The sequence below is a fragment of the Medicago sativa genome, chromosome 4 (genome assembly GCF_051527215.1).
Source record: "Medicago sativa cultivar Bolivia chromosome 4, Bolivia_mono, whole genome shotgun sequence".
NCBI lineage: Eukaryota > Viridiplantae > Streptophyta > Magnoliopsida > Fabales > Fabaceae > Medicago > Medicago sativa.
Window position 1 is genome coordinate 69,241,231 of NC_140752.1, and position 22,717 is coordinate 69,263,947.

The 22,717-nt window shown below is 34.5% G+C and overlaps 1 protein-coding gene and 1 long non-coding RNA gene across 2 annotated transcripts; one reads left to right on the forward strand and one right to left on the reverse strand.

The window, feature by feature from the left end:
- Positions 1-12,334: 12,334 nt before the first annotated feature.
- Positions 12,335-15,142, forward strand: LOC146931237 (uncharacterized). Its single transcript, XR_015006624.1, has 2 exons — positions 12,335-13,855; positions 14,831-15,142. It is a non-coding gene; the product is annotated as an uncharacterized LOC146931237 (long non-coding RNA).
- Positions 15,143-15,730: 588 nt separating this feature from the next.
- LOC146931238 (glutelin type-D 1-like) lies at positions 15,731-17,961 on the reverse strand. Its single transcript, XM_085702722.1, has 3 exons — positions 17,694-17,961; positions 16,137-16,857; positions 15,731-16,024 (listed from the first exon to the last, which is right to left on the reverse strand). The coding sequence occupies exons 1-3, from the start codon at positions 17,887-17,889 to the stop codon at positions 15,871-15,873; spliced, it is 1,071 nt and encodes a 356-aa protein (XP_085558848.1). The 5' UTR covers positions 17,890-17,961; the 3' UTR covers positions 15,731-15,870.
- Positions 17,962-22,717: the final 4,756 nt, after the last annotated feature.

Below are 22,717 nucleotides of genomic sequence, written 5' to 3' on the forward strand. Positions count from 1 at the left end.
CACTCACACTAATAATCCTCATATTCTAATAAATAATATTTCTCTACTAAATATATAATAATACACCAAATAACAAATATATATCTATAACAATTAACAAATATATTATGCTAGTAAATACCAACATATAACATAACAAAATATCACTTAACAAAATATATTAACTAAATTATAAAAAGACATCTAATCTCAACAAATCATATATCCCTCATATACATCATATAAATATATAAATATATTCTAAAACTAATTAAAATAATTAAATAAAAAGGAGGGCGTTACAACTCTCCCCAACTTAAAAGAATTTTGTCCTCGAAATTCAAGCACAATAGAAATTAAATTAGGCATTACTTCTTCAAACAAAACACAAAAACCACATCAAGTTAGTCAGTTAAACATGATCACATAAAAAACATAACTACTAACTAGAAAACATGACGACACGACACAACGACTCATCTACTTGGCCGGACGGACCGACCTGCTCTGATACCAATTGTAACACCCCGTTTTTCCAACATAAAAATTTCATATTAAATCAGAGTATTTAAATCATAAACGGAATGTCACATACTACTTTAAAGTCATAAAATAGATATTAATAAATATCCTTCCAGGTTAAACATCATAAAAGTCTGGAAATACGCAGCGGAAATAGTTCGACATGAATAAAGTCTTGGCACGCAGGCCTTATCAGAAAATCTCATAATTTGGTTCAATACTTATTCATAAAAAGTTCATAAAAGACACGTAAGGAATAGATATGAAAGTAAGTCTCATCCCGTTACGTATCAGAGCACCTAGACACAAGTGAGGAGTCTACTCACGAACACTTCTAGTCTTTATTACCTGCAAGTTACCCATACGAAGGGCAACATTTTCAAGCAGAATGGGCGAGATTTCTCAAACAATAATATTAAACATATAAATCATATAAAGTACATTCAACAACTTAAACATCATTAACATATCTTATACTCCATTAACTAGCATCATTAATCTCCTACATTAGTTATACACTTCATCTTATATCATCTTAATTATAGACGTAAACATCATCATATAACATCAATTACTAATTCATAAACATCAGCATACATCATCAAATATTAATTACAAACATCAACACATATATTAATCACAAACATCAACACATATAACGATCACAAGCATCAACATCTAACACCAAATATAATCATAAGTGTAACACCCCGTTCTCCCAACAAATTAATATTAATAAATAAAATCAGAGTAATCACACAACGGAGTGTCACACTACTTCTCAAAATTTCATAATAGAAAATTGTCTATTTATTTAAAAACCGACATTTAAATTATCTTACAAACTGCAGCGGAATAATTCTTTAAAATATAAATTCAACCAAATTCAACATCAATAAAAGTCTTGGCATAAGGCCACAACATAATTCAACTTTATTCTAATAGCAAGTCTTTTCCAAAATATGTGATACATAAAAGAAATGAGAAGACATTCGCGACGATCCCCGTCCTAATATGTATCAGAGCCCTAGACACTTGAGCCAATCAACCTACAAGCCATCATTACCTGCACATTACCCACGGTCGAGGCAACATATACGCAGAAGGGGTGAGAAACTTATCCAATAATGATAATATATAATTCATCAAATTAATGAAAATAACAATATATCACAACATGCATCATTAATAATGTATATAAAGAATACATATAACAACAACATAATCATTTTCGGCAACAAGGTACAACAACAACAACAACAACAACAACATTATCCACAACGACACCGATAACTCGACAATTCGACAACGACAACAACTCGACAATTCGACAACGACAACAACTCGACAATGCGACAACGACAACAACAACTAATGCATCATGCAGGTGGTACCAATCTACGCGCGTTGAATGCTAAGCATTCCAGGGCATAAGCCCCCAACAATTTGGATGGTTAAAGCATCCCAGGGCATAAGCTCCCAACAGGTGAATGATAAACATTCCAGGGCATAAGCCCCCAACGGGTTGAATGATGAACATTCCAGGGCATAAGCCCCCAACAATTGTGAGTATGCAAATGGACTCAACTTGTGTATATCAACATACAACTTCAACAGCGACTGCAACAACAACATATGTGCCTAAAACAATTATGACACACTCCCCAACTTCGACATTAGACAATACAACAACGTCAACAACGGAAATCAACAACATAACATATATATAAATCAATTACATTCATCTCAAAGTCCAAAACATCCTCCAAAAGCAATTAAGTTTTGATCAATAGGACATAAGCCAAATACCCACAAAACACCTCAACTAAATCCCTAACACTTAAGTTTGAAGTTGGGAAACCAACCATAAGTTTTTGGACTAACTTGGGATTAGTTATTCTAAGCTTTCTTGAAATTTTCTGAAGACCCACCTGGACTATTTTTATCATAACTCAAAATCTACAAATCTTTTCCACTCCAAAGCCATTAGAAAGCTAACTCAATTATCTACAACTTTTATGTTTACACCTAAAGCTAATTCAAAATAGAAACGGGTGAAAAAGACACAAGAACGCAAAACAGAAAATGCTGTCACTGGACAATTTCGCTAATAGCGAAAATTGAGCTAATAGCGTACATGTTCCAGAGGGTTACGCTAATAGCGAATTTCTGGCGAGTTTTTCATCTACTGTTACGATTTTAACACCATTTTCACCCCAAAAACCCATTTTCTGATCCCCTAATCACCCAAAATGAATTAGAACAATGTTTACAGGTTCTATATACAACATAGTAACTAAAACAACATAGAAACATGCATCAAACAACACAATTCATCATATTTTCCTCAATTAACATAAAACTTCTAACCCTAAAACCAAGAACAACAATTCATCAAATTTCAGAATTATATACCATGATTATTGAAAGGAATCCCACCCTTACCTTAATTCAGCAAAAATGAACGAATAGCTACAACAATCGATTCCTTCCTAGCTCTCTCTTGGTTCTTCTCCTCTTCCTCTCCAAAACCAGTTGTTTCTCAATTGTACGTGAAAATGTTTCTGTTCTCACTTTTCTTTCTTTTACTCTCAAAAATATAACTCTTTCCTTTTCTCACTTAACTCCCACTAAACTCTCATAATTATTTACTTAATTCTCATTAACTAAAATAAATACTATTTCTACCTATTTCTATTTCTCCTATTATTTCCACAAATAATAAGACAATATTCATTCAAATAAAACACAACTCTATAAATCATATAATAAAATAGCATCACACCATATATCACATAAAATCACCCAAAACACATATTTCACATAAAATCATCTATTTAACAAATAAATTCATATAAAAATACTCACACATCTACTAAAAATAATTAAATAAAAATGGGGTGTTACAACTCTCCCCAACTTATAGAATTTCGTCCTCGAAATATTACCTCAAGCAAACAACTCAGGATATGACTCCTGCATCTTACTCTCCAACTCCCAAGTAAGACTTTCACCAGTTGCTCCTCCCCAAACAACTCTCACTAGAGGTATATCTTTGCCTCTCAACGTCTTCACTTTGCGATCATCAATCCTCAAAGGTAAAGTCTCCACCGTAAGGTTGTCTCTAACTTGCACATCATCTCTAGGAATAACATGTGAAGGATCCGCTACATACTTCCGAAGTTGCGACACATGAAACACATCATGCAAGTTCGAAAGATGTGGTGGCAACCCGACTCTATAAGCCACCGTGCCAATTCTCTCAGATATTTGATAAGGACCAATAAATTTTGGAGTTAACTTCTGGGACTTCAATGCACGACCCACACCGGTCATAGGAGTGACTCTCAAGAACACATGGTCACCCTCTTGAAACTCAAGGTCTTTCCTACGCTTGTCATGATAACTCTTCTGTCGACTCTGCGACTCTTTCATATGCTCTTTTATCATCTTGACCTTCTCTGTAGTCTGCTGAACTATTTCAGGCCCTAACGCAACACTTTCACCCGACTCAAACCAACATAAAGGAGTTCTACACCTTCGACCATATAAAGCTTCGAAAGGTGCCATACCAATACTCGAATGGTAACTATTGTTGTACGTGAACTCTATCAATGGTAGGTGACTGTCCCAAGCTCCACCTTGCTCAAGTACACACACCCTCAACAAGTCTTCTAATGATTGAATCGTTCTTTCTGACTGACCATCTGTTTGCGGATGATACGCTGAACTCAACTTCAACTGAGAGCCCAAAGCTTCTTGCAAGCTCTTCCAAAATCTCGAAGTGAACCTCGGATCTCTATCCGACACAATACTCGATGGAACACCATGCAACTTCACAATATTATGAATATAGATCTCCGCCAACTGAGCTACTGAATAGGTGATATTAATCGGAATGAAGTGTGCCGACTTTGTCAATCTATCGACAATAACCCAAATGGCATCATGCCCTCTTTGAGAGTTTGGTAAACTCGTCACAAAGTCCATGGAGATGCTATCCCATTTCCATTCCGGCACATCTAATGGTGTCAACAAACCAGCAGGCTTCTGATGTTCAACTTTCGATTTCTGACAAGTCAAACATGCATAAACAAATTGTGCGACATCACGCTTCAATCCAGACCACCAAAACAGTTTCTTCAAGTCATGATACATCTTTGTAGCTCCCGGATGAATACTCAAGCTACTTCTGTGACTCTCTTCTAAAATCAACTTTTTCAATTCATCATTATCAGGGATACAAATCCTGCCTCGGAATCTCAACACTCCTTGATCATCAACCTGAAAATCACCATCTGCATTCTGATTACTAGCAGTCATCAAATCTACAAATTTCACATCAACTTCCTGTGCTTCCTTGATACTCTTCAAGAAATCACTATTAATTTTTAACATACCCAACTGCACACTCTGAGGTGCCAATTCACAAACAAGACTCAAGTCTCTAAACTGTTCCAGTAATTCAAATTCTTTCACCATCATTGCCGACATGTGCAACGTTTTCCTACTCAAGGCATCTACAACCACATTGGCTTTACCCGGATGATAATTCAAACCAAAATCATAATCCTTCAACAACTCTAGCCACCTTCTCTGCCTCATATTCAACTCTTTTTGATCAAATAAATATTTCAAACTTTTATGATCACTAAACACTTCAAATCTGGAACCATATAAATAATGTCTCCAAATTTTCAACACAAAAACCACAGCAGCCAACTCTAAATCATGTGTAGGATAATTCTTCTCATGAATTCTCAACTGTCTAGAAGCATAAGCCACTACCTTACCATCTTGCATCAGCACACCACCCAAGCCCAACTTGGACGCGTCACAATAAACAACAAAAGGTTTATCTGGCTCTGGCAAAATCAAAATTGGAGCCGTCGTCAATCTTCACTTCAACTCATTGAAATTACTCTCACACTGAGCATCCCACACAAAAGCTTTACCTTTACAAGTCAACTGAGTCAATGGAAGTGCCAACCTCGAAAATCCTTCGATAAATCTACGGTAATAACCAGCCAAACCAAGAAAACTTCTAATCTCCGTAACTAACTTAGGAGTCTCCCACTGTGATACCGCTTCAACCTTCGATGGGTCCACTGCAATACCACTACCAGAAATAATATGGCCAAGGAAACTTACTTCACTTAACCAGAACTCGCACTTTGACAATTTTGCATACAACTTCTTTTCTTTCAGCACCTGCAACACAATCTTCAGATGTTCTGCATGCTCTTCTTCAGTCTTAGAATAAATCAAGATATCATCAATAAATACAACAACAAACTTATCCAGAAAAGCATGAAAAATTCTGTTCATATACTCCATGAACACACCTGGCGCATTAGTGACACCGAAGGGCATCACTTTATACTCATATTGGCCATACCGTGTCCTAAAGGCCGTCTTCTGCATATCTTCATCCTTCACCTTAATCTGATGGTAACCTGACCTCAAATCAATTTTACTAAACACGCGAGCACCCACTAATTGATCCATCAAGTCGTCAATTCTCGGAAGTGGATACCTGTTCTTTATCGTCACTTTATTAAGCTGACGGTAATCTGTGCACAATCTCATGCTACCATCCTTCTTCTTAACTAGCAACACAGGCGCTCCCCAAGGTGACACACTTGGTCTTATAAACTTCTTATCAAGCAATTCTTCCAACTGTTTCTTCAACTCTGCTAACTCAACTGCTGACATACGGTAAGGAGCCATCGACACAGGCTTCGTACCCAGAACAAGGTCAATTGAAAATTCGACCTCCCTCTCTGGTGGCACATCTGGAATCTCATCAGGAAAAACTTCAGGAAATTCATTCTCAATGGGCAATCTATCAATTATCGACTGACTCTCTACAGACATACGCCATCAAGGAAAACATTAAGTTTCCATCATGCTCTAACCACTTCAGCTGCTTGGTAGATAAAAATTCTGCTCCACTCTCTTCTTCAGCAGAAGAAAAGTACACCGTCTTTCTAAAACAATTAATATGCACATGTTTGTATTCCAACCAGTTCATACTAAGGGTTACACAACAAACAACAAACAGGACAACAAGGACAATACAAAATTGCCACACGACATTACTAGGCTCGACACGACTCTACTAATTGGCCGGACGGACCGACTTACTCTGATACCAATTGTAACACCCCGTTCTCCCAACAAATTAATATTAATAAATAAAATCAGAGTAATCACACAACGGAGTGTCACACTACTTCTCAAAATTTCATAATAGAAAATTGTCTATTTATTTAAAAACCGACATTTAAATTATCTTACAAACTGCAGCGGAATAATTCTTTAAAATATAAATTCAACCAAATTCAACATCAATAAAAGTCTTGGCATAAGGCCACAACATAATTCAACTTTATTCTAATAGCAAGTCTTTTCCAAAATATGTGATACATAAAAGAAATGAGAAGACATTCGCGACGATCCCCATCCTAATATGTATCAGAGCCCTAGACACTTGAGCCAATCAACCTACAAGCCATCATTACCTGCACATTACCCACGGTCGAGGCAACATATACGCAGAAGGGGTGAGAAACTTATCCAATAATGATAATATATAATTCATCAAATTAATGAAAATAACAATATATCACAACATGCATCATTAATAATGTATATAAAGAATACATATAACAACAACATAATCATTTTCGGCAACAAGGTACAACAACAACAACAACAACAACATTATCCACAACGACACCGATAACTCGACAATTCGACAACGACAACAACTCGACAATTCGACAACGACAACAACTCGACAATGCGACAACGACAACAACAACTAATGCATCATGCAGGTGGTACCAATCTACGCGCGTTGAATGCTAAGCATTCCAGGGCATAAGCCCCCAACAATTTGGATGGTTAAAGCATCCCAGGGCATAAGCTCCCAACAGGTGAATGATAAACATTCCAGGGCATAAGCCCCCAACGGGTTGAATGATGAACATTCCAGGGCATAATCCCCCAACAATTGTGAGTATGCAAATGGACTCAACTTGTGTATATCAACATACAACTTCAACAGCGACTGCAACAACAACATATGTGCCTAAAACAATTATGACACACTCCCCAACTTCGACATTAGACAATACAACAACGTCAACAACGGAAATCAACAACATAACATATATATAAATCAATTACATTCATCTCAAAGTCCAAAACATCCTCCAAAAGCAATTAAGTTTTGATCAATAGGACATAAGCCAAATACCCACAAAACATCTCAACTAAATCCCTAACACTTAAGTTTGAAGTTGGGAAACCAACCATAAGTTTTTGGACTAACTTGGGATTAGTTATTCTAAGCTTTCTTAAAATTTTCTGAAGACCCACCTGGACTATTTTTATCATAACTCAAAATCTACAAATCTTTTCCACTCCAAAGCCATTAGAAAGCTAACTCAATTATCTACAACTTTTATGTTTACACCTAAAGCTAATTCAAAATAGAAACGGGTGAAAAAGACACAAGAACGCGAAACAGAAAATGCTGTCACTGGACAATTTCGCTAATAGCAAAAATTGAGCTAATAGCGTACATGTTCCAGAGGGTTACGCTAATAGCGAATTTCTGGCGAGTTTTTCATCTACTGTTACGATTTTAACACCATTTTCACCCCAAAAACCCATTTTCTGATCCCCTAATCACCCAAAATGAATTAGAACAATGTTTACAGGTTCTATATACAACATAGTAACTAAAACAACATAGAAACATGCATCAAACAACACAATTCATCATATTTTCCTCAATTAACATAAAACTTCTAACCCTAAAACCAAGAACAACAATTCATCAAATTTCAGAATTATATACCATGATTATTGAAAGGAATCCCACCCTTACCTTAATTCAGCAAAAATGAACGAATAGCTACAACAATCGATTCCTTCCTAGCTCTCTCTTGGTTCTTCTCCTCTTCCTCTCCAAAACCAGTTGTTTCTCAATTGTACGTGAAAATGTTTCTGTTCTCACTTTTCTTTCTTTTACTCTCAAAAATATAACTCTTTCCTTTTCTCACTTAACTCCCACTAAACTCTCATAATTATTTACTTAATTCTCATTAACTAAAATAAATACTATTTCTACCTATTTCTATTTCTCCTATTATTTCCACAAATAATAAGACAATATTCATTCAAATAAAACACAACTCTATAAATCATATAATAAAATAGCATCACACCATATATCACATAAAATCACCCAAAACACATATTTCACATAAAATCATCTATTTAACAAATAAATTCATATAAAAATACTCACACATCTACTAAAAATAATTAAATAAAAATGGGGTGTTACAATAAGCATCATCATGTATTTCACATAAGTATCATTATCAAAGCATATCATTTATCGAAAACAACTTCATAATTAAGTTCGTAATCAACTTCTTAAACAAACATCATCATTAAATCATCATCAAATATAAGTTATGACGACTTTACAATGCAACAACATCTTCAACAACAACTTAGACAACTTCAACAACAACTTAGACAACTTCAATATGCATGTGGTACCACCAGGGCTTTAAGCCCCCTTCGCTAAGGTCATATTTGGACCTGTCGGGCATTAAGCCCCCATCGCTAAGGTCATAAAGAACCTGTCGGGCATTAAGCCCCCATCACTGACTATGCAACGACACAATCTTCCTACAACTTGGACAACAACGTGAACATCTTATACAATTCCATTAAAATGGACAACTTCTTAAATCATGACAACTTAGATCGACTTATACATCTTCACTAAGATTCAGCAGCAACAAACAACAACAATTACAGCATATAACAGTGCTAGAATATCATATCATCAATAAGAAATGAATCATATCAACTTAACATCATAGAACATCATATTATTATGTATCATACAATACTCACATAATGTATTCCAACATATCAACAACAATAACCACATATACATTAATCAATTACATTCATATCAAAGTCCAAAACATTCTTCAAAAGCAAATCAAGTTTGATCAATGAGACATAAGCCAAATACTCATAAAACACCTCAACTAAATCCCTAATACTTAAGTTGAAGTTGGGAAACCAACCATAAGTTTTTGGACTAACTTAGTTATGCTAAGTTTTCTTAAAGTTTTCTGAAGACCCACTTGGACTATTTTCATCAAAACTCAAAATCTACACCTGCGACGCAGCTCTGTGCAGTCCCATTTTTTTGGTTTCACCGTTTCGTCCGTAAAAACCTAACAGTTACTCCGAATCCGATTCCGTTTTCGCCTACGCGTTCTATTCGACAAATCCTATCATATTTTACTGAAAAATCATATTTTTAAATCTCCAAAACAGCTTATCCTAGAATCACTTATTTCTCAAAAACACTTAAAATCACTTTTTCTCAGAATCTCAACTTTTCATCCATTCTCATGTTTCTAACCATCAAACTACTTCTAATAACATTCCTATAGGATATCTAAGGTTTGTTCATGATTCTCTCATCAATTCTACGGTTCTTCATCATCTAATCATCAAAATCGCTCATAAACCCTAATTCTCAAATTCTCACAAACTTTCCCCAACTTGTTAGATGCAATCTAATGATTTAACAACATAATATTAATGCAAGATAGTCTCACCCTCACCTTAGATTAGTTCCTGAATCAGCAGCAGCGTTCTTCTTTCCTAAGGTATTCTCCTCTTCTCTTGACTTTTCTCTTCTCTTCTCTTCTTTCTTGTTCTCCTCTTTTCCAAAAAAGCGGTTTTAGGGTAAACTCTTTCTAACCTAAGCTTCTCTATTTATAATACTAAAAATATTCTTCCCAAATCTATTTAGGCCCAACAACTTACTCTTCTTTCTATTCTAACCCCCAAATCCACTCACACTAATAATCCTCATATTCTAATAAATAATATTTCTCTACTAAATATATAATAATACACCAAATAACAAATATATATCTATAACAATTAACAAATATATTATGCTAGTAAATACCAACATATAACATAACAAAATATCACTTAACAAAATATATTAACTAAATTATAAAAAGACATCTAATCTCAACAAATCATATATCCCTCATATACATCATATAAATATATAAATATATTCTAAAACTAATTAAAATAATTAAATAAAAAGGAGGCCGTTACACCCCCTCCATACAAAAAAAAAAAAAAAAATTGGACCCCCTACAAGGTTGGGCCCTAGGCCGTTGCACCACTGGCCTATGCCTACGGTCGGCCCTGCACCTACCATACCCATACATATCGTCATTTTAGCTTAGCATGTACATATATGGCATCAACAAGTGTTTATAGGTGGGAGCGGTCCTCATCTCACAAGTGGTTTTTTGGGGTTGGGTTAGACCCAACCACAATTTCTTTGATGGTATCAGAGATTATCCAAGATTCATTGAACCACCTGCTAAGAGGCTTCCGCAATCAGACCACTCGGTTCATGCTTCAGGTGTTTATTCTATTAGAACCTTTGTTGGGGATCTGCTGCAATAATTTGAGACCAAGAAGATGAACATGATGAAGAGTTCACATAAATTCCAAAATACCTTTTAGTTCGATTCGACCCCATCAATTATGCCAACCAGATGCAAAAGAGTATATCGGCGAATGGATATTTTGGAATCGTTGATGTGACTTGCACATTCACACTAAGCGTATCGACCAATGATAGTTTACAGAATAAAGTTCTATCAAATATTCTCTCGTTTACTAGAGAAAAGAAAGAATGATTTAATATTATTTTCGACAGAATTTTAACCCACAAGAATGTGATGTTGTTGTCTATTTTTCTGAATGATTTTCTGCCTCCAAAATATTTCTATTTATAGAGAAACTTATGTTCTTTTCATGAAAAGAGCAACTATTTGGAAGAGTTTTTATGTGAATAGACACAATGGTTAGATTGCTCCAATAGTCAACCATAACATCCTTTCGATGAAAGGTATCTATTAATTTCTTCATCGCAACTTCCCAAATTTATATTTTGAAAATTACTCTCACATATTCCTCGACGTGAGGGATGTGTTAAGAGTCTCACATTGGAAGTGATAAGTGGAGACAGTCCCCACCTCACATGTCGATTTTGTGGGGTTGTGAGTATCCATAATGATAGTAAACTTAGAATGTTCTTAAATGCAGGCCTTATATTACATGAGATCCACATATACACATCACTTATTTATAATCTTTTCAATAAAAGTATATTATAAGGATTCAATACTCTAACCCAACACCTAAAAAAAAAAAAAAATCACTAAATGAAAATCAGGTGTGCACATCCCTTATTTATAAATTCTCACATTTGTGAGGTGGTGGGACCAACATATATCTTTTCTTTCTTATTTTAACCGTGGAACCAACATGCCATAGAGGAGAGATATGGTTCTTGTATAGGTGAGAGTGACTAATAGGTACCATTTTTTTCCTCTCTAATGAGGGTTTTATTGAGTCCCTGTTGGATAAATAAATGACTCCCCATTGGAAATGTTTTTAGTCCCAACAAATTCTAAGACATCGGTTAAACAATAATTAAGTTTCTGTGTGTACAAATAAATATCTTTCCTTTGAAGCAATGAGTGTGTGGTTGATCTACAAAGACGTGGTCCATTTAGTCTAACAAAATCTCTTGGGATTCTTGATGGAGACATATAAGGCTACAGCAGGTGGTGGTTCATGAGACCTTATCTCTATCAAATACCACATTAGCCATTCAATTCCGTAAGTACTGATATCCTTACATGCATGTACCATATATAAATACGCATCTCAAATATGTCACAAAGCATCATATTTAAAAAAAATAATAATACTTAAATGTGATATACAAATTCTTTGTTGAGAATCATTATATACTTGTGTTGTGTAACATAAAATTAAAGAGAAGTATGGGTTTTGGTTTATTTGGTGTGAAAAGAGGTAGAGAGGTAGTGCCAAAAGGGTGTGTTGCAGTGTATGTTGGAGAAAATATGAAGCGGTTCGTGATTCCTATTGGATGCTTGAATCAACCTTCATTTCAAGACTTGCTAAGCAAGGCAGAGGAAGAATTTGGATACCATCATCCAATGGGTGGACTAACCATTCCTTGCAGTGAAGATTCTTTCTTAAACATCATATCATCAGTTATCATTTGATTCTGAATAGAGACTACACATTAGTTTTGAGTTTTGATAAACTACTTTGTAGATTCTTTTTCCCCTTTTATTTTTATGCAAAAGTGGAAAATGCAAGGGCACAGAGTTTTTAGCTTAGTTTTTTTATCATTGATCATGAAATTTATGCATATTTTGTGGAATAAATTAAATTGAGTTGTGTTATTCTTTATTCAAAGAAAAAAACGAACAATTTAGTTGTGTTATTCGGCCCATATTTGGCGAGACAATCTGCAACTTAATTGGCTTTCCTGTAAACATACATGGGTCTAGCTGGTGGTACCTGATTCATCCTAAATGTTAAGAGTCATGTGAGTATGGGTATTAATGCATCTCTCATGCATCAACTTAATCGTAATCTAGGAGTCTGCGTACACTTGAATATTCCTAAAACCTCTGCTCCAAGCAATCTTCAATTCGTGTAAAATCACCAAAGTTCAGTTTCTAGTACAGAACAGAGTAATTTTTGCACCAAAACCAAATATAAAGCTCTCGTCATCATCTCGAAGGATGTCACTGAGGACATTAGGTCATATATGTTATTTTGTTAATTGTTTTTATGCATTTTTAGTAGAGTTCAGGTGATTTTAAATGGTTTTGAAGCGGACAGAAAATGAGGAGACAAGGAAAGCAACACTCGTGTAATATCCCTCCATAAGATTTTTTTAAGGAAGGGGCAGAATTGTAATTTTGCCACTCAAGATTTTTTTTTTTAAGTGGAAAATCCACAATTTTCTACATTCTTCCACATCATTCCAAATTTTTCCTCTTCTTCTCCTCTCTCACTTCTCTCTCTCGTCACTCACCCTTTCCCCCTCAATCTTCATTTTTCTCAACCAAATCCTTAGCAATTCAACTCACATGTTTGGATTAGTGTTTTTCTAGCAACTTGAAATGAGAAATATGCATCAAATTCTATTTTCCCTTCCTCTCTAACCGTACATCAATATAAGAAAAAGAGAGTTTTTGTCTTTCAAATCCTCAAAAACATCACATTGATGTCTTCCTTCAACAATTGGATGTGGCAATTTTGGGAAAAATTTCACGGTTGGATTAGTGAGAAGCTAAGGTAACAAAGATGAAGGCACAAGTGGCTATTGGGAATTAAGTTGAAGTATCACGGAGAAATAAGAGTTGTCAGATGTTTATTGGTGAGTTCCTTAGTAAACCTTCCATTTTGAGTAGTAGAATTGTGCCCTATGAATGATTCATTTGAATAGAAATTATGAGATAGTATGATTATTTCATAATTATATGTGTGTTTATTCTAAAATCTCTTGTATGTTAATATGTGTGTTTATGTTAGTATGAATATTGGAGGAAAATGCTAAGCAAGACAATTGATGTAACGATTACTTTTGTTCACAAGTCGGTTAGTTTAGGTTATCGAGGTTTTCCCACGTTTGATAACCTAGAGGATTGTTTATATTATTTATAAGTGATAATTGTAAGAGGATTTCTTATATTATTTATAAGTGATGATTTTAAGAATAAGAGATTGGATAGTAATGTTAATTGTGCATAGTTAATTGATGCATATATGCTTATAGTAAAGAATTGAAAGAAAAATTTGAAATGCATCTTGTGAGTAATATGCTCACAGTGAATTATAGAAAATCGCAGAAAAATGGAAATGAGGAGAAAAATTGAAATGAGTAACATGCTCATAGAAAAAGAAAAAAAAAGAATATATGGAAAAACCGTTTGCTACAACGAGAGATAATGTAGCCTATGACGTACGGGTCATAGTATACCGTTTGCTACAACGAGAGATAATGTAGCCTATGACGTACGGGTCATAGTATACCGTTTGCTACAACGAGAGATAATGTAGCCTATGACGTACGGGTCATAGTATACCGTTTGCTACAACGAGAGATAATGTAGCCTATGACGTACGAGTCATAGTATACCGTTTGCTACAACGAGAGATAATGTAGCCTATGACGTACGTACGGGTCATAGTATTCCGTTTGCTACAACGAGAGATAATGTAGCCTATGAGGTACGGCTCATAGTAACGAATGAAATGTATAATTAATGATATGAAATTTTAAGTCAAGAATTATTCTAATATTATTGAAAGGAGATAATTAGAGAATTTTGTTTGATGATCATTGTTGTAGGTTTATTGCTAATGTAATTGAGATGAGTTGGTGATCAAAATGGAGTATTATTGTTAAAAGTGGTCGTACTTGAACCTTATGAAAATTGGGTAAAAGCTTCGTATGACATATTCGTAGTATATTCGTGATATATCTTGTTGTGTAACCTGGAATAAAGTAATAATTAGATTTTTGGATTCCTCATTCAATTCCCTACAGTTTGGACCTAAATTTCATGTGATTCCGATTAGTAATGAACTCGGAAAGTGCGTTTGAAGTTGGATAATTCTGGCTGATAACAGGTTTTTAAAACAGGATTTACATCTTGGAAAATGTTAAAAATATAGACGAAACTCTGTCGAAATTTCAGTGGATATTTATTTTGAAATGAAATTTAAATTGAAATTTTTATGTATTATAGTTGTCAAGTTTGATTAATAGGCTTGCCGGGCTAGAATGATCTAGTTCGCGCGCCGGTCACGATGATTGTTTTTGGGTCGTGACAACTCGTGTCACGATTTCTGTACACCGTGACACGATTTTTAACCAAAATTGAAGAGCTTCATCTCGTTAAAAATCGGGGCACGATTTGAGGAGCGTCTCAAAGAATTTTGAATTGGAGTGTGTAATCGTGGCATGATTTTTTAGCATCGGGACACGATTTTTCAGTTACTGAAATCAAAAACGTTGCTATGAATGCATAACAATTAGCCTAGATGCAGAGAAATTAAACTACTGCTAATTCAAAGAATGTGAATCCAAAAAGAGCTTTGAATTCAAGCACATGTTATAGTATTTGAAAGATTTTTTTAGCTGTCTATTGTCTTCATTTTTTATTATCATTAAGCAAAATTTGTATCCAATAGGAAGAAATATAACTATATCTAAGGCATCAATATAAATATTAAAGACATATCAAAATAGAGGTCATCCCCAAAAACCAATTGAGACAATCAACTTCTTATGAATCCAAAATAAAAGTGCAGAAACTTTTTATAAAGTAGAAAGGAAAAAAAATATATTGTCTATAACGGCTTATTAAAGCTTATTTCCATTCTACTTTAATTTGAAGGAGGGAAGAAAATGGCATCAGCGGTCCTCTTTGAACGGAAGAGCTTCTCAACTTCTGGATCTACATTGAAAGCAGCCTGCAGAACCGTAGGCGATAGCGCCTTCCACACCGAAGAACTTCCGGCCATGTGTGTAAATACAGGACTGCAAAAACAACAATCATAACCAGTAAGTATAAGAAATAACAAACAACAAAAGGATAACATGATATGCAATTTGATTAACAAGAAATAACCTAAAGGTAAGAAAAACTCACTTAGGGGTGGTGATGATAGAAAACCACTCCATTCCATCATTGTCAGCAATCTTCGAGACGACGAAAAACCTTGGCACAATGAACAAATCTCCAGCCTTCAAAGTTGTCTCCAAAACTCTCTTACCATCAACACCAACAACCTGAACACGGCCGCTCCCTCTAACAATGTAAGTAACCTGTAGAGCAGAATCGCAAGAGAAACCAGGAGAGCACATGGATCTTCCATCAATCCTCACAAGGTCAGCTCCTAAACCAACCTCACCAACCAAAGGAAGGTTCTTGGTGTTCAAGACAACAACCCTTCCACCATTCTTAATATCAACATCCAATGGTGCCTCCAAACAGTTCAAAGCCATGCCTTTCTTATGCTCCTCTTTAGGCTGAGGAAGGCTTATTTTTCCGTCAAGCTTCACAATCCCTTTAGCAGATTGCTTTCCAACAAGAGTCTTCACATTGTTCTCGTCTAAGTCCCAAGCTCTTCCCACAAACTCAGTTGAAAATCCAGTAAAGATTCCGTTAGGACCAGTCAGGAAAAAATAAGTAAACTCACCGGCTTTGTGTGCTTTTGAAGTATCGCCGAGGAACAGAACAACCAACTCAGTGTCCTCTTTGTTGTACCACCATGTCACAACACCAAAAGGGAGTGCTAAAGCATCACCCTCCTTAATTGCGACAACCTTCTCTTCTGATTCAGGTAGCACAATTCCAGCAACTCCACTTCCTGTATCAACAAATCTTCACCATTAAGAATCTCAACAATTCTACTATACTATCAATATTGGTAATCCCAATAGCACTATGAATTATGAAATACAAACTAAAATACTCAAAACACAAAAAGTTAAAATTGAAACCACCATGTATGAAACAATGTTCTTCAAAACCGTATCACAAAAATAAAATCAAACAAGAATTTTTAGAATCTCTGCATGCATATTTAGAGCCAGCTTATTATAGTTTTTATCATGAAAATATCACCTTTTTTTAAACAAAATAATCACTTTTAGAAAATTCCATCCGTTATTTACAAATTTTAAAAAGATGAGAATCTATAAAAATCTAAAAACTACTTCAAATTAGTTTTTTTAGCAGCATCTCACAAAATCATTTTTTATAACTGAATTTTGGAAAGAAAAAGAAACTGACTTTTATTTTGGTATGCAAACACAAAACAAATTCTACTTAATAAAAAAAATCTCTAGATTACTAAGTATCAAAATCACTTTTTTTTGTTTATAATTCATAACAAATAGACCCTTATAAAAATCAATCAAAAATTAATGAATAAGATCTATGAAGCACCTATATAGACACATAAAACTTTGAAAAAGTAAATTAACCGAATGTTATTATGTTTTGCCATGTTGGTGTCAGATAATATAGTTGACGGTGTTCACAAATTTAAATTGCTATCATAACCTCGATTAAGTGATCAACACAAAAACAAAACAATTAAAAACAATCAATCTGAATCAAAATTGAAAAACAAATAATTATCATCAAATAAAAATAAAATAGAAATAAAAAAGACGAATTAGATGAGGAAAGTTTATTTACCTTGAAGAACATAAGCAACCTTGGAAGAATCAGAATACCTCGGAATAGCAAAACCATTCTTCTGAAGAGCTAACTTGGCAGCACCAATGTTACCTTCACGTAACATAGGAAGCTCAGAAGGAGACCAAGCATAATACGATCCACCATCGCCACCGTACACTTTCTTAGCCGATTGAGGAGAAAGATCGATATCCATAGCAACAACACAAAAATCGAACGATCACACGAAAAAGCAAAGGAAATATTTTGAAGAGAATAAATTTTGATGTGTTTTTGAGTGCATGTGGTTTGGTGTATTTATAGGTAGAAGTGTAACAAACTGCATGTGTGAAGATAGTGTTAATCCGTAATTAAAACTCGTCATCATCCAATACTGAGTTAGTAAATTACGATAGGGTTAAACTAAATAATAATATTTTTGAAAGATAAGTAAATAGGTGAATTTAAATTAGGATTAGGATTAGGATGTTGTTACTCTTATCCTTTTTCTGTTTTTTTTATTGTTTTTTAATAACTATATCGTTTCTTTTTAATTACAACACTGATTAAGAAAACTAAAAATAATATGTTTGCATCGGATTCAATTCAACAATATTTTAACTTTTAAAAAGTTAAATTCATCAGTTTTTATCATTTTTCAATGCAATATTTTTATTTTTATCCTCTTAATCAATGTTTTAAGGACACTCTTTAACATTTCCTTATAACTTATTAAAACTCTACAAAAACGACTAATTAATGCAGAATGAGTGTGTAGATGCAAAAGTTATGGTGCATAAGGAAATCCTTATGCACCGTGCATAAATCATTCACAACCATCAGATCCAGTGTACATGTGTAATAATCCTATGTTTCTCCTCTCAAACTACACCAAATCAAGGAATAAAGAAAGAGGTATAAGTGAAACATAAGTTAAAATGTTTCTCTCTCTAAATTATTTTAGAGAGAGAAGCTCTGCAACAAAGGTTATCTTCTCCGATCAACATTAAAACGCCGGCGCGGTGGTGGCCGGCCCAACAGGGCGGCGCCACCGCGCCGGAAAATTCAACTTCCTTTTTTTTAAAACTGAAGACACTTTCTGACATCCTTTTTCGCGCTGGTTATGAATATGGCCTTAGATTTTTCAAAAACTCAACGGTTTGTTCTAGATCTAGAAAAATAGATCACGGTTTTACATTTCCTTTCTTCTTCTTCTTCTTCTTCTTCTTCTTCTTCTTCTTCTTCTTCTTCTTCTTCTTCTTCTTCTTCTTCTTCTTCATCTTCTAGATCTAAAACCGGCTTTGTTTTGTACAGATCCGGTTTGGATTGTGTTGTGATTGCTTGAGTTCGGATTTGTTGTGTTATTCTAGATGATGATGCTTTAAAAAGGTTGTTGTTATTTGTGAGATAAGGAAAAAATATTGATGGAGATAGTGTTGTTCTTGAAATCAAAAGAAAAAGATTGTTGCTGAAAATTTTTATCTGATGATTGTTTGCTGGAAAAGTGTTTGATGGATTTGTAGTGAAAGCTCAAAAAATGAATTGCTGGAAAATATTGTTCATGTTGTTCTTGCTGGAAACCATTCCCACAACAAAATGGTTTTGGAGTACAACTCACAGAAACCATTTCCACAGCAAAATGGTTTTGAAGTACAACTCACAGAAACCATTTCCACAGCAAAATGGTTTTGGAGTACAACTCACATAAACCATTTCTTTCCCCATCCTCCAATTGTGTTAGTCCAAAACTGAATGATGACAATGACTCTAGGTCCTTAGTTTTTTTCACCTGCTGGAAACCATTAAGTATATCCAATGGTTTTTGAGTACAATTCACAGTAACCATTTTCACAGCAAAATGGTTCTGGCATAATTTCATGTTTCATTTTTTATTACATGTTTTCATTTTATCTAAGACATGTTGAGTTTTTTACATGTTAGTGTAAAAAATTTCTGAACTGGAGCATTTTTCTTTGTTTTATTAAAATGATTTTAAGCATTTACGTGAACAATTAAACTGAAATTTCGATTGTCAAAAAAAATAAAAAATTAACTAAACTGTGATTCACGTAAATGCTTCAGGCTACCAATCAGACCAATTATCACTACTAATGTGAGAAAATAGACAAATATTAATTAGGACATTATGAAAACAAATTAAATTCCGTAAAAACAAAATAAATGGTAAGGAGATATTAATTGTTATTAGAATTAAGCTTTCACTTGGGTGTAGAAAGCAATTATGTTGGGCTACCTGTTAATGGGCTGAGATTTATGCACGGTGCATAAGGATTTTCCTTATGCACCATAACCACACCCGTGGGGTGTGAGCTGTGAACCGTAGGATTATGCATGATCTGATGGTTGGCAAGTCCTTATGCATGGTGCATAAGTTATGGCTTATGCACCATAACTTTTGCCTTTTAGTGACATGTCGGCGCATGTTGGCTAATTCAGTCTGTATCGAATTTTAAATTATAAAAAAACTAATATGATTAATTATTAAAATAAGAATAATACCAAAAAAAATTAAATCATTAAAAAAAAGGGATCAGAATGAGGGAACGTAATTGTAACCAAAAAGAATGAGGGAACGTAAATCCTAATTTGTGAAATCCTTAATTTCATTTATCCTCATCCACCTTCCTTTCGAATCATTCTCTTTCTCTTTTGCGTTTTTTGTTTTTGTTCTTCAAGCACATCAAACGCCATTTGTTTAGGTTCATCCTCAATCTTTCTTTAAGCAGAAAAGGCATTCGAAACAACCCTAATAAGTTTTTGAATCCCCATACATTTTCATTTTCGTATAAGCACATCAACTATTTCGTTTTCGTTCATTCACCTATCAAACATGTTCAATTCTAATTTCTCTTACTCCAGTCATGAATTCCAACTGCAGCAGCTATTGCATACAAGCTTGACAAAAATAAGTGTTGGGGAGAAGAATGTGTTTATTTTTTATTTGAAAGTGTTGTGTACAAGTGTGAGTTATATGTCTCATATCGGATAGAAAAGTGGAGTTTGAACATTTTATAAGTGAGAGAACCTATAAACCGATTGCCATGAGGTTTTAGGTATAAGGGGGCGTTTGTTTGAGGGTTACAAAATTTATTCCCAGGTATCAACTTTCCCAGGAATGTGAGAGGTTAAAATTTTATTCCCAGGAAAATATAGAAAAAAGTGTTTGGTTAATTGTTTAATTCGTGGGAACTTTTTTTAAAATAATTCCTGGGTACAGGTAAAATACGTTTGGTTTGTGATGTAGAATCCTGGGAATGAACATTATAATTACACAAATGCCCTCATTGTATAAACCATAAAACTAACGTGTATTAGTGATCCTTCTTTACACTCCAATTTGCTGGATTGTAATTCCATTCTACTTTTCGATACCCATGCAAAATCAAAATTGTGAAAACAGTTGTTTGACATCCCTACCCAAATGGAACATTATCATTTTATCTATGCATATTTGTTTGGATCTTGTTGTGAATGTATTCAAGGAGGGAGGTTGGTTTCTTTACATCATTTCGTAAACGGAACTTATAATTATAGGTACACATAGCTATCTATACTCATGGTTGGAGAATCATAATGTGTTAATAAAAAAGTACTCAACATAGAAATGATAAGTTATAAAATTTAATTTAAGTGGGAATACAAATTTACCAGATCCTTAAAGTTGATTTGATCTTGCCAGCAAGTTCAATAAGTTCATGTAACCTCTTTAATTAGTTGCTACTTTGCTTAATTGTATAGGATCCTGTATATTTGATGCACGCTGTGATGGTAGTCACATGTTTAATTGAACATATATTGTTCATCCCAACTATGTACGATCTATTAAGCACAGATACGGACTCCGACATCAGACATGACACAGACAGACACACCGACACTGTTAATAATTGGAGAAAATCATATAATTCGGTATAGTTATAAGTGTCGGTGTCGGACACGACACATGTCCGACACTAGGACACGCCTAATCCGATAAGTGTATGTGCCTCATAGTGTGCGATCGATGTAATGCTTAATGGTCCCCCTTATGAATCATTCAGCTTATAAGATTAAAGAAAGTCAGCATTATGTTTGGTGTAGCTGCTCCCACAACAAGACATATAATATAGTGTTGAGCAATAGCTTCTATGATCCCTTTCTAGATATCATCCTTCTCAATCAACAATTTAGAGACCTGTACCTACACAAATATGCTGTGTAATGTAAACAAAGTCTATGACCAGAGTGCACATGAACCTAAATTGAAGAAGATAAATTGGAATTCTCCCATGAAGAAAGTTGGCACAAAAAATGGTCAAATTTATTTGAGCATGACAATTTTTGCGTATGTTTGAAAGATGGAATAAAGTGCACAGTTTTAATGTTTGAGGATTTTATTGCACATTTTTAATGTTTGAGCACTAAAAGCACATGATCCTAATCCTAAGTTGGAGGGAGTAAATTGGACTTTTCCCTAAACAAATACAGTTAGACTACAAATTCAGTGCCAGCAGATAACCACATACATAGTAAATAGCTTGGTAATAGAGGTAAAGAAAAAATAAAAATATACCCTGCTGGGATCAGAGTGAGGATGTATTGGTCAAGGAGTTCATGCATTGTTTGACTACCATGCTCTTGGAGATCAAGAAACAAGCTCATTTTTTAGAGTCATACAATAGATGTTGCTACAATCAGTCAACAAATTATGCAGAAATCAAATGAAATTGTTCAAGTGTTTTATATGTAAAACAATGTGCAGTCTGTCACGGATTGCAGCAACATACCAGCACAAGGTATTGATAAACACTCGTCCAAGCACAAGGTATACCCGGAAACGCACAAGAAGAGTGCAAACAAAACTACTGAAGCAGCGAGATAGTAGAAACATAAAAGAAAGAAGGAAAGAAAAAAACCAGCCAAAGCAGGTCGAAAACAACGCATAAACCTGCACTGAAAATTGGACATACCAGACTCAAAACTAAATGAAAAGCAATAGGATCCGCAAACACCTAAAAAATCATAAAAGTATGGAATGGAACTGC

What these genes read in the sequence shown, in the direction of transcription:
- LOC146931238 (XM_085702722.1), bottom strand. Translation starts at nt 17,889, where the DNA reads ATGGATATCGATCTTTCTCCTCAATCGGCTAAGAAAGTGTACGGTGGC. An exon ending in GGTTGCTTATGTTCTTCAAG is followed by an intron (nt 16,858 to 17,693) that starts GTAAATAAACTT and finishes TTGTTGATACAG; the next exon opens with GAAGTGGAGTTGCTGGAATT. An exon ending in TCTATCATCACCACCCCTAA is followed by an intron (nt 16,025 to 16,136) that starts GTGAGTTTTTCT and finishes TTGTTTTTGCAG; the next exon opens with TCCTGTATTTACACACATGG.